Here is a 12,857-nt window from a genome sequence, read left to right as displayed (position 1 = left end):
GGAATGAGGGTGGTAGGGCGAGGTGCGGTTTTTCTTGGTGCCAAGGAGATCGCACACTTCCTTGAGCAACCGGGAAGAAAAATTCAGCCCTTGGTCAGTTAACAGTTGTTCAGGCACACCCTTGTCCAGAACGTACCCTTGTACGAACGCCTCGGTGATGGAAGAGGCCGATTGGCCCACCAGAGGCCACACCATAGGCCAACGTGTGAGGTACTCGACTCCCACCAAGAGGTACCTATGGCCCCATTGGGATGCTGGGAATGGGCCTAAAATGTCGAGTGCCACGAGCTCATTGACACGAGAAACCCGGATGGACTGGCCAACTGGGGCCTTCCTCCACGCAGAGTCGTGGCAACCTTTCAAAACCAGTGCCACATTACCCTCCACACCCGGCCAGTAGTAGTCCCGTTTAAGGGTTAACAAGGTCTTATTGTAGCCAAGGTGCATAAGTTTCTCGTGAATGGCTCGATCTATTTACCTCGCAGGGCAGTGGGTACAACCACACAGTGACGTTCCAATTGGGCATCCCAACGCATGAGGAAGCCGTCATGCACAGCGACCACCGGGGCAGCCGACGGAGCTGAGCTCCGGGCATTTGGCCCAACACGGCGTTGTAGCCTCAGCAGAGAGGAATCCTCCATCTGCAACTTGGACCATACCTCTCGGGGGAGTCCTAGGCCAAAATCAACAGGCAACACCACACCCGGAGGGGGGCCGCTTCGGCCGATGCAACCAACTGGGCCGCGGTGTCCACTGGGGTCCTGCAGCGACTTGAACCAAGGGCACAAGCGCATCCACCCTCAGTAGGCAACCTGGGCAGCCCATCAGCATTACCATGCTGTGCCCCCTTTCTGTGGATGACGTCTAAGGGGTATTCCTGCAGCACCTCGAGCCAGTGGGACAGCTGACCCGAGGGCTGGTCAATCCGCAGTGAATATTGCAGGGCCGCATGGTCCGTCCGGACGGTAAACCGCCTGCCATACAAATAAGGCCAATACAGCTGCACAAATAATACTATGGCAAGCAGCTCCCTCCGGGTCACACAATACCGCTGTTTAGCAGGGGACAAAACTCGGCTGCCATAGGCCACAACTCTCTCAACCACATCGACCACCTGAGCCAGGACTGCCCCGATGCACGTGCCGCTGGAATCGGTGTCGAGAAGGAAAGGTTTGGAGAAAGGCAGGGATCCTCCTCTATGCCCCAGCAAAACTTTTGACCTTTGGCGGAGAGTGCGTGCAGTGGCTTCGCTATCGTCGCAAAATCGCGCACAAACCGACGATAATACGATCCGAAGCCGACAAAGCTACGCACCTCAGCGACAGATGTGGGAGTCGGCCATGTCCGGACACAAGCTGTCTTTTCCGAATCCGTGGCGACACCTGATGCACTAACAATATGTCCCAAATACTTCACCGATGGTTGTAACAAATTACATTTCTGGGGTTTAAACTTCAAGCCCGCAGCACGCACTTTGACGAACACTGACTCAAGACATTGCAAGTGCTCGTCAAACGTATGGCCGAAAACGATAACGTCGTCCAAGTAAACAAAACAAGACTCCCGCTGTAGCCCCGCCAAGAACATCTCCATGAGATGCTGGAAGGTGGCCGGGGCCGAATGGAGACCCATAGGAAGCCGTTTATATTGGAACAGCCCCTGGGGTGTGCGGAACGGGGATTTGGGTCTACGAGCCTCGTCCAGTGGCAATTGCCAGAAGCCTGAGAGCAAGTCTAGGGTCGAAAAGAACCGCGCACCCGAGAGGGCGTCCAGGGAATCATCCATGCGAGGCAATGGATATGCATTAGCCACCGAGATCTTGTTTAATTTACAGAAATCGACGCAAAACCGGAGACTCCCAGCCCGTTTCTTGACTAGCACAATGGGGGCACCCCAAGGGCTAGTGGATGGGGAGATAATGTCCGCTGCCAACATCTCGTCGACGGCCAAGCGGACATGCTCTTTTTCCGCCGGGCTGAAGCGGTGCGAATTTAGCCGAATAGGGGCCGAATCGCCCGTGTCTGTGTGATGTTCCAAAAGAGTGGTGTGACCAAGATTAAATTTACTCTGACTAAACACATCGGTGAACCTCTCGATGAGTTTGCGGAGCCGCTGGTGCTCCTCGGAGGATAACGAGACATTCTCGTTACACAGCGCATCGACCCACGATGCGTCGGTCCTCCCCTCGTGCATCACGCCCGCCACAACCTCTCCAGCCGTCCTAGCGTCATCGGGTGGAGGGCCTGGGGTTGCGTGTGCCAAAACGGCGCCGGCCGGAACCACGATCGGCGAGGGCCCCGTATTGAGGACCTGCAAAAAGGAGTCCTGGCCCTCCGACACGGCCGTCAAGGCGCCTACCAACCCGTTCATACTCATAAAGTAATTGGAGGGAGACAAAAGGATGCCCATCTCCGGGGACCCCAATTTCAGGGGTCTGCACAGCCTGAGGGGTAGCAGGATTTGTGACCCCGGCAGAACGGTCACGGACACCTTATTCAGGGCCCGCACACTGGCGGCAAGGGGGGACAGAACTGTGGGAGACTGCAGGAAGTGCAACCGACCCCCCGATGGCATTTCCACACAACCCTGGTCCACGAGAATCCGAATGGGCATCTTGGCCAGAAAGTCAGTCCCCAAGAGACATGGCACTGCCCAATCTGCCGCCATTTGCGGCAACACAAGCTCCCTGAACCAGCCGTAATGGACCAACGTTGTGTGGCAACAACTGAAAAATGCACTCGGATATAATAGTGGCGGACGCCCCCGTGTCCACCAAAACCTGCACTTCGACCCCCTGCACGTACCCAGCCACCGCTGAGGACCCGGCAGCGGCCGCCACAACCCGATGCACAAGCGCATCCCATTGGCGAATCCGCCTAGGCCACCCGGCAGATGGCAACAAGTGCGCAGGGGGTGAACCCAATCCCCCAGGGATGACCCTGCGATGATGGACCCCAACCCCGCTAGATGCGTGAGGTGAGCGGCCGTGTGATCGATGCGTCGCGACTCGCCTGGGGCCCAGTAGCCGATGCTGACGTGGTGCCGAGGGAAGGCGGAGAGGCCCTGTTTAAGGCCCCAGGAGCGTTGCGGCAGCCCCGCTCGATGTGGCCCTACTGACCACAGTGGAAGCAGGCCACGGTTGCGGAGCCTTGCGGGTGAGGAGGTCCCGCCCGCCATCGCTGCTCCGGCCGGCGACCTCCAGCGCCCCTCCCGCGGCGGTCGGCCACCGCCAGGGCCGCGAGGGCGTCCTCCCCGTGAGGTGCGGCCACCCCCGCAGGCGCTGGGACTCCCGCGCACGCCGCCACCCCGGGCGACTGTCGCAGGGCGAGGTGGGCCTGTATATTTTGCGCCACCTTTAATGATGTAATCTGGCCTTCCTCGGCGATGGATAAGGCGATCCCGAGCTCACGCGCAAGGGAGAACAATCGTTCCAGGTCTAGTGAGTCCAGTGCCTTGCCTTCAAGGTCGGGGTAGGCAGCCTGTGCCAGCGCCAGCAGGGAGCAGCGGAAAATGAGTGGTGGCTCCCCCTCCTCCCACCGCCGCAGTGAAAATTTCAGGCGCGTGCTGGACGGTGGCTCGAACACCGCAGCCATCCGTTGGTAATCCACAGGAAGCGACGCCCTTTCCGCTGGGGGAATTGATTTAAATGCCTGCAGCGCCCTGCCATCCAGGCATGTAGGGAGCGCCTGAAGAGCCTCCTCCATAGGCCAGCCCACCGATGCGTACGCTGCATCGAAGCGTTCCTGAAATGCCAGCCAGTCGTCCCCTGTCGCAATGAACGGGCGGACAGGTGGCAACCGACGTAGATGCTGGCCGCCCGACATGAGCCCCAGTGAGGACGCGCACACGGGCACACCCGACGGTGTCGCTAAGGGCGCAGCAGCGACGCCGGGTTGCCGAGCCGCGTCAGCACCGGCGCCCAGCTGCGGAGTCGCGGCAGCAACAGCGGCGGAATGCGGAGTCGCGGCGGCACCGGCGGCGGTGTGCGGAGTCGTGCCGGCACCGGTGGCGGTGTGCGGAGTCGCGGCGGCAATGGCGGCAATTTGCGGAGTCGCAGCAGTAATGGCGCCCGGTTGCGGCGTCGCGGAAAAAATGGCGTCCGATGGCGGCGGCGCAGTCAAAATGGCGGCCAACTCCCGCGGCGCGCCCGTTTGAAAAATGGCGCCAATTTCCAATGATGCGAGAGCCAAAATGGCGGGAAACTGCCGCTCCCGCTCCAAAACCGTGTCGGGTGCGCGCGTTCTCACCCCCACCTCGGCCACTGTGACGGCGAGCTGCGCGACCGTCCGCAGGAGCAGCTCTAGCTGGCCCAAGAGGACACTTCATGTGTCCGGCGGCGGCGCGCAGGCACCCACGGCCGTCCCCTCCTCCTGCTCCGGGCGGCTCGGCTCCCCGGGGCGCATTACCAGGGCCACAGTCTCCAAGGGGTCGCTGTGGGATCCTCCTCCGCGCTGTCGTCGTCCTCGGAATGCACCGCAAGTGGGTTTTGCGTCTCGAACCTGACTTTGACATGGCAGAGAGCACTGTAGACACTTCTGGCACCAGTTGTTGTGGTGCAAATGACGACTCTGAGGCAGATCTTCTGTAAGGTTACGCCAGCTGTTTATTAGGGGCTTACGCCAGGTATTTATAAAGGGATTAAAATTCTTCCCCAGGGTTAGGGGGCCTACACTAGGTCCTTCACCCAGACCCTCACTCTGTCTGTTCCTTAGCTCAGCTAGCTCCTGGGCTCTCTCCTCTGTGTCGGCCGGGGGATCAGCCAACACCAACCGACCGAGGAGAGCAGCCACTCCTATCGCTAATGCCGGCTTTTCTCCAGACTCCGTGAGCCCTACCCCTGGTTTACTCTTCCACCGTTTACCTTCCAGGGCTCCCACAACGACCCCGCTTTCGTCACGGGCTCCACCTTAAGTACCCAGAAAAGACATGACGTCATCGCCCCGCCCAGAACGCATGACGTCATTTCCCATGACGTCATCGCACCGGAAGGTGCGCGTGATGTAACTTCCCCAAACTACACCTCTACGTCATCATGTGGAAATTTAAAGTAGCAGCCGAATAATCTAAACATGCATTGATTTTAAATGTGGAGGGAATAACCGGAGGACCTGGAGAAAAACAGCAAGCGTCCGGGTCGGGATCGATCCCACGACCTCCTCTATACCAGGCGAGGTAGTAAACATCTTGCCACCGTGGCATCAGTGTCGGTCGTGAGTGACGTCGACTGTGCCCCTCAGCCCTCCGCTGGCTCCGACGGCGCTCTGTGAGCCTGCAGAGCCTGAAGCTGGAGCTGGATGCGATGGACGCTGAGCAGAGCCACGCGGGGTCAGGCGTCGCGCGCACCGGGATGCTGGAGGTGCTGCGCGAGCGCTCCTCCCGCCGGCAGCTCGTCGTGGTAGTGACGCTCAACATCACCCAGCAGCTGAGCGGCATCAACGCGGTGAGCGGGAGGGGGAGCGGGAGGGGGAAGGGGAGAGAGAATGGGAAGGTGAGGGGGAATGGGAGGGTAAGCGGGAGGGGCGAGGGGGGAGTGGGAGAGGCGAGGGGGGGAGCGGGAGGGGAGGGTGGGGGCGTTGTGATGCCACGCTTGGCGTAATCGATGGACGCAGCATCAGTGGCTAAGCATCGAATCGCGTTGCGTGAGACTCGGTCTTCATGACATCCACACTCTTCATCAGGGGCGGTTTCTTCATTAGGGCAATTGGGCGACGCACCACCAATGTCATTCAACCACAGAGTCACGCTAGCCGTCACTGTGCAGCCTCTGGATATAGTCCAATCAGCGTCATGTCACGTTCTGTGGAGTACCGCCTCTTTTGGGGCGATTTCACTCCGGCTGAGAATCGCCCCGAGTGGCCCCATAGACTTACATTGAAAGATGTTTTTTTCTAACGGGGGCGCTCCAATGCATTATCTATGGCTTCCGGGAGGGCGAGCCCTAACGTGCTTACGTCATCATACGTGCTAACGTCATCATACGTAAGCACGTTTCATCCAACAATATAATTTATCGCTACCTAGTGGAATCTTTAATAAAATAAACTTGAGTGGTTTGTTTTAATAGTGAGTATATAAACAAACAAGATGTATTGTAAGAGTCACTTTATTTTGCATTAATATTAAAGAAGTGAAGTTGCCTTTACACGCTTAAGCTGTTAATTTATTCATTGCATGGGTGGACCTTATCCTTATCAATCATCCAGACATTTGCCCCCCCTGAGAGATTTTGCAGGAGCCGCCACTGCTCTTCATCCACCACGAGGTTTAACACAAATCTCTATTGTATCTGGTGTTTCACGGTGACACACTGCCTGGGACCGTGACGAGGCGAGCCACATCATCAGGGGTGCCTCGGTGGCGATATGTTTACTCCCTCGACTGGCATGCAGAAGGTTGTGTACTATGCGTACGATTTGCATATGTAATTATTAATTGATGCCTACACTCATGATTTAATGCATGTATGTAACTTCTTTCACACCCATACGTAGCCAACCGTGCCAATCGGAGGTGCGGGGGAAAGGACAACAAACGGATGGACGTGTGATCAGCAAGCAACATTTCTGTTTTAATGGACATTCGCCAAATGTTGGGACGTCGCGGGCCGGACTTGGCTACCACATTGACTCCCCCGCCCGCTCCTTGCCCTCCCTGTGTGTGTCCGGTCTGTTCTATTCAGATCTACTTCTACTCCATCTACATCTTCAAAGAGGCAGAGATCGCAGAGGAGTACATTCCCTACGTGACACTGGGAACCGGAGCGGCGGAAATCCTGACCGCCGTGACCTGCGTGAGTGGACACCTAGCCTGGCGCGGAGCGGGCCTCACACTCCTCCTCCTTCTCTCTCCCACCTCCTCACCCCCGCCTCCCGGCCACCACCTCCCCGACATCCTCAGCCACGCACTCAATGCGCTTCCTTGGGACTATCTGCACCCCTCCACTGAAATAAACTCCCCCTGTACATTAAGCAGCACTCCCCCTAAACCCAACACTGCACGTAGACTCAACACTGCCTGTAGACTCAACACTGCCTGTAAATTCAACGCTTCACATAGACTCAACGCTACCCCTAAACCCAACGCTGCCCAAAGACTCAACACTGCCCGTAAACTCAACACTGCCCACAGACTCAACACTGCCCCCTGTACATTAAGCAGTACTCCCCTCCCCCTCTTTAACCTCGTTCCTCTCATAAAACTTTCCTATCTTAAAACGTCACCTCTTCTCTATCGGGCCATTCCCTTCCTCTTTCCTTCCCTCGCCCCTCCAGCCCTTGCCTCCCCTACCCTGTTGTATGTATGTTGAAAATCTTTTGCACCATACGTAGCCAACCACATGAATCGGAGGTGTGGGGGAAGGACAACAAATTAACAAAAAAAGCAGTTCTAAAAAAATGAGTTTCCAATTTAGATTTAAAAGTGCATAGCTCTAGTGGCTTCCTAATATCAGAGGAAGAGCGTTCCAGGCGGCCGCAGAAGCGCATCTGAAAGTGGGCAATGCAGTGATCGTCTTTGTTCGATATCTAACCAATACTGCTGCGAGGATGACCAGAGTTCGTGTGATGGTTAATGCTCCTTTTCGAGATCAGCGAGGTATTGTGGTTCATTTGTGGCAAGCACTTTGTGGGTAATCAGTGCAACCTCATAATAATGTATTCGTTTGGCAGCCGGAAGCCAATGCAGCTCGGCAAGCACTGGACGGACATAGTCGGATCTTGCAGTACCCATCAAGGCACCTGCCAAATAATTTTCTACACGCTGCAGCTTAGTAATGTTTTTTGGCAGCCGTTCTGCTTTCCAAAATGCAGTGCAGAAATTGTCATTCACCTGCCTCTCTCTTCGCCGCTCCCCATCCCCACGTGTCTGCCTCTGCCAGGGAATGATCATTGATTGGCTGGGACGTCGCCCCCTGCTGATCGCTGGCTACTCCCTCATGGGCCTGTGCTGCATTTTGATCACCATTGGACTGGCGTTACAGGTCCGACCCGTTGATCTTTCTTTCTTCCCCCACCGGCCGCACTGTAGTGCGAGGGAGTGGTCGGTGTGTCCCGTGCATTCCGACTGATGTATGTTTAAGTTCTTTCACACCGTCCGTAGCCATCCGTCCTAATCGGAGGTGCGGTAATGGCCTTCATGGGAGATCGCAAACAGCACTGCGTCGTTTTTTACAGATCGTTGTGATGTGCTCTTTGGGCGAGCTGGAAGGCCATGGCGTAACGTTTATCTGAAGCGCTACCGGATGTGCCGAGGGGCGGCGGCGGTGGCAGCAGCAGCGGCGGTGGTGGTGGTGGCGATGGCGGTGGTGGCGGCTATGGCAGTGGTGGTGGCGCAGTGGCGGCGATGGTGGTGGTGGTGGCGTGGTTGTGGTGATGGCGGTGATGGTGGTGGTGGCGACAGTGGTGGTGGCGGTGTGGTTATGCCAGTGGTTTTACATGAAACGCGGCTCTGCTGAAGGCTGGGACACCCCGGCGTGCGTCTCAACGCGTTTAGTTCGTCTCCTGGTTTAATACAGGAGACGACAATGACAACAACAATAACAACGAGCATGCACTTGCAGATGTAATTATCTGCTCGTTCCTTCAACGTCAAAAATGTAAACTCGACGTCAACAATGGACCGCGGATCTCAACTCGTCGCGAGGAATGAGTTGACCGTGTGGGTCGAGTTGTGGATGATCGCCGATCACGCGAACGACTCTTTGGCGGCGACAGCGATACCTGTGATCAAGCGTGGTAGCCGGCAGCCGATCGCTCGAGAGGCGACCCAGGCGGCGTTGAGGGTGGGCCTGGTCGGCAGGCAGTCGCGGTGGTCACCTCTGGAGAATCGCAAAGCCCTCCATCGCAGCCAAGAGCTTTGCGGTCCCCAACCGTTTGCTATAGATCTAGGAGTCACTTGCGTGTGATGGCAGCAGCAATGATGATGATAATGTTCAGGAGTTCGATGCCAATGTGGAGGTCCTCTGCTGCCGCCGCTGCCGCCGCCGCCGCTGCTGCTGCTGGCCGCGCCGAGAGGGCTTCAGCAGAGAGAGAGCTCGTGTCGTGTCGCTGTTTCTCCTCCTCCGGTGATGCAACACAGACCACAGTGGGTTCACTGTGTGGTCCGTAGTCTGGGTTGCACGGCCATAATCGCACTCCTGTGGCCTTGTGCCTTTAATATATCTCTACGAGTTCCTATGTATCTCTATGGTTCTCTTTGTGTTTCTTTGTATCGATATGCTTCTCTTTGTGTCTCTATGGGTCTCTATGGGTGTATTCTGTCTCTATGGGTCTCTATGGGTGTATTGTGTCTCTATGGGTCTCTATGGGTGTGTTGTGTTGTCCAAAATTTGGGTTGCATGGCCACAATGGCACAACTGCAGCTGTGTCTTTAATTTTCCATTCATGAAGGAGAATGCGATGCAGCATCGGCCTGCTACCGATGTTCTTATGCGTTTGACGGTTCCACCACCGGTGCCTTCGAGAAATGTCAAAACTAGGAGGTGCAATGTTTGGGTGCGGAATGAGATGTCTTTTAATGAGGTGTTTGTTATCCCGGACGTGCCACTGCGTTCGCCAGCAGCGTTCTTCCTGATCTGCGTGGTGAGATCCTAGGATGGTGGCAACAGCGGCAGCGCGATCCCAGAGGGTATGGGATCGGCACTTGAGTTGACTGCGGCCAGGAACACTGGTTGAGGTCTTTCTTGATGACGGAGCAGGTGGTTTGTCGTTTGGCACAAAAGCGCGAAGACGACTCCCTTGCAGCGTGGGCGCGATGTCTCCTGCGGGTGTTTGGTGGCAGAATGTTCGTCAGAACGGGGAAGCCCCCCAGGGGGGCGCGGTGTGACGACTGGCGAAGGCGGGTTTAATGGTTATTTAAATGATGACGATGACTGGAACTCTCTCCGGAGTTTTTAACTCAGGAAATATGACGCAACTGCAATCGCGCGTCACCGTGCGGAACCTCCCGTTGTTTCCCCCCCCCTCCCTCCCTTAGAAGCGTGTCCCGGCTCTGTCGTACTTCAGCATCGCCATCGTGTTTGCCTACATCCTGAGCTTCGGAATCGGCCCCGGTGAGTTCGACACGTTGTGCCGCAGTGGGGGGGATGGGGGCAGTGGGGGCGGTGGGGTGGGGAGGGCAGTGGTGGGGGGGTGGCAGATCGGCCTCCCCCCGAGCCGGCAGCAGAGTGAACCAGGGGAGTGAACTTGGGCTGAAACCACAGCTCCCTTTAAAACCTCGAATATCGTTTAAAGAACCAGACTGCTGATGAGACCTAGCCGGTTGAAAGTAGAGCAACGTTTGCTTCCATCATGCGTTGTCGTGAAATGTTGATTCAAAAACGCCAGGAGGCTGACGATGCTGGACTAGTAACGCGACGTTGTATGGAGGCACGAACTCTTGTCTGCTGCTTTAAACTAACCTAAAAACTAAACTAAAGAATGTTTCATTTTAGCAGGTAAGACCCACGGAGCTATGTAGTCATTTTTCAGAAGTGACCCGGCCACAAATGATAGCTCAACGAAGTGGCTTATCGTGTGGACATTTATTGAAAACAAATGCTCTAAACGCACGTTAATTCTTAACGTGGAGGGAAAAACCGGAGGACCCGGAGAAAAATCCACGCAACCATGGGGAGAACATGCAAACTCCAAATATACAGCAGGCGTCAGGGTCAGGATCGAACCCACAACCTCCTGTATACCAGGCGAGGTAGTTAACATCTCGCCACTGCGACACGACGGATGTCTGCTGCTTGACACATCGCCCACAACGCCGCTCCGCAGTTGGATGGGATGAATCGCAGCTTCGTGTGAGACGCTGTGAGCGATGCACGACGGTTGATGCGCTGGGTAACCGTCGTGAAACCTCAATGCCCTGGGCCCACCCCCCCCCACCCCACGGGGAAGGTGGCATCCTGAACGTCCTGCCGGCTGAGCTCTTCTCCCATCACGCGCGCCCCACCGCCTACTCCATCGCCGGATGCGTCAACTGGTTGAGCTTCTTCGTCATCGGCATCATCTTCCCCTTCCTTGTGGTCAGTGCTGCTCCCTGCTCCCCCTCCCTCCCTTCCTCTCTCCCTGCTCCCCCTCCCTCCCTCCCCACCCCTCCCTCCTGCCGGTGTTGCTCCCCCTCCTCGCGTGCGGCATTGAGACAGCGACCGGCAGAGCAGCGCGGCCGTGGTGTCGCGAAGCGACGGACAAGCCTCGCGTCTCTCACGGTCGTCGTCTCCTTGAGTCTCGGGTCGCCACTCGGCCGTCATGCTCGGTTCAGTTTCACACCACCCCCGCCCCGCTGACTTGAAGCTCTCCGCAGTGACCGTCGTCTTTGCCTTCGCCATCATCGGCTGTGACCGTGTGGGTTTGAGGATTTGAGACAGCTGCCACGTGATGAAGTGAGGGCACCCTGCAAGTGGAAAGATGAATGAAGCTGGATGTACACCCCCCCCCCCCCACTTCACTGCTGATCTCCGTGTCCCCTTGTCTCCACGTGAGAGTGAGATGGTTAAGAGATGTTAACTAGCTCGCTGGGTATGCAGGAGATCGTGGGTTCGTTCCCGACTCTGACGCCTGCTGTATATTTGTAGTTTGCATGTCCCTATCCCTGTGGTCACGTGGATTTTTCTCCGAGTCCTCTGGTTTCTCCGGTTTTTCCCTCCACATTTAGAATCAACGTGCGTTGAGAGCAGTGGTTCTTAACCTTTACTGCAGCCTGCACCCCTTTGGTTCTCAGGGCATCTCGCACTCCCAGGGGGTGCATGCACCCCAGGTTAAGAACCAATGGTTTCGAGTATTTGGCTGCTATCAACTTCAACGTGATAAGTCGCTTCCGTTGAGCTATCATTCGCGATAGCCGGGTCCGCTTCTGAAAAAAGAGCTGAACAGAGCAGTGAGGCCTTATCTGGTAAAATAAACAAATAGTAAAAAAAAGTTTAGTTTAGTTCAGAGGGTGAGTGAAGCCGGATACACAAATCAATCCGCTGGCTGTGCTGCCACCGTACCCTGGGCAAGCCAGGAGATGGCAACCTTCATGCTTTGTTGGTGGAACGAGCATCGACGTTGTGTATATGTACGGACGGGGACTCCTTCACTTACGAACTTCGACTTATGAAACTTTCAGAGATACGAACAAACCTGTCCGTATGTCCAGTTGCCTGTTTGGAGCGAGAGTCGTAAGTTCAACGATTGCGCAATAGATGGTGGTGGTGGCGTCTACATCTGCAGGACGCGAAGAACCAGTGGCATCCACATCTACAGGAGATTATACAACTTTTAAAGCCTTTCCCCGTGTTTAGTGAACATGCCATACAACTTGTTTGGAATCGACAGGAGTAAAGTTGGACTTACGAACAAATCGACTTACGAACAGACCTGGAACCTCACTCGTTCTTAAATAGAGGAGTCCCTTTACAGTTGCTCATCGATTATCCGGCTTCCAACATCCGGCGGTCCAGGGCCGATCCGACAAAACCGCTCCAGTCCGGCAATCGGCACCATGTGCATGTGACAGAAAAGCATCTATGCTTGATTTCAGTTTTAAATATTATATACGGTACATTATACACTACATACAACGATGAAAATACTGCACGTATATAAATCACCCCATGCAGAGTCTTTGAGATTGAAGTATTAGGTACAAACCTGTGAACCCCTTATCAGTGCCCTACCTTAATACACCCTGTGCCCTTATACATTTCAACGTTCATCCTACAAAGTCCCATCACAAGGGAGAAACACAAAAAAATAGAAAAATAAATTTGGCCGTATGGACCTGAGAACTCAATTTCCCTGTACAAGAATACGGGTTAACCGTATGGGTTAATAGGTATGTAATTACTCTTTGGTTCTTTCGGTAAAGTCACGTAGGTATAAAATAAAAAA

General features: G+C 55.5%; 1 protein-coding gene across 2 annotated transcripts in view; it reads left to right on the top strand.

Moving 5' to 3' along the window:
- LOC133352723 (solute carrier family 2, facilitated glucose transporter member 11-like) overlaps positions 1-12,857 on the top strand; it is a 62,296-nt gene that overhangs the window by 40,526 nt on the left and 8,913 nt on the right. For both annotated transcript variants that reach the window (XM_061568552.1, XM_061568560.1), the window contains 5 exons: positions 5,238-5,440; positions 6,680-6,790; positions 7,877-7,978; positions 9,973-10,048; positions 10,884-11,011. In XM_061568552.1, the coding sequence (XP_061424536.1) occupies positions 5,238-5,440; positions 6,680-6,790; positions 7,877-7,978; positions 9,973-10,048; positions 10,884-11,011 (620 nt within the window). The remainder of the gene's footprint in view (positions 1-5,237; positions 5,441-6,679; positions 6,791-7,876; positions 7,979-9,972; positions 10,049-10,883; positions 11,012-12,857) is intronic.

This window comes from Lethenteron reissneri, chromosome 5, assembly GCF_015708825.2.
Source record: "Lethenteron reissneri isolate LAM-NWPU_2019-01 chromosome 5, ASM1570882v1, whole genome shotgun sequence".
NCBI classification, from domain to species: Eukaryota; Metazoa; Chordata; class Hyperoartia; order Petromyzontiformes; family Petromyzontidae; genus Lethenteron; species Lethenteron reissneri.
Note: the sequence above shows the minus strand (reverse complement) of the source record. Positions and strands in the feature narration are given on the sequence as shown.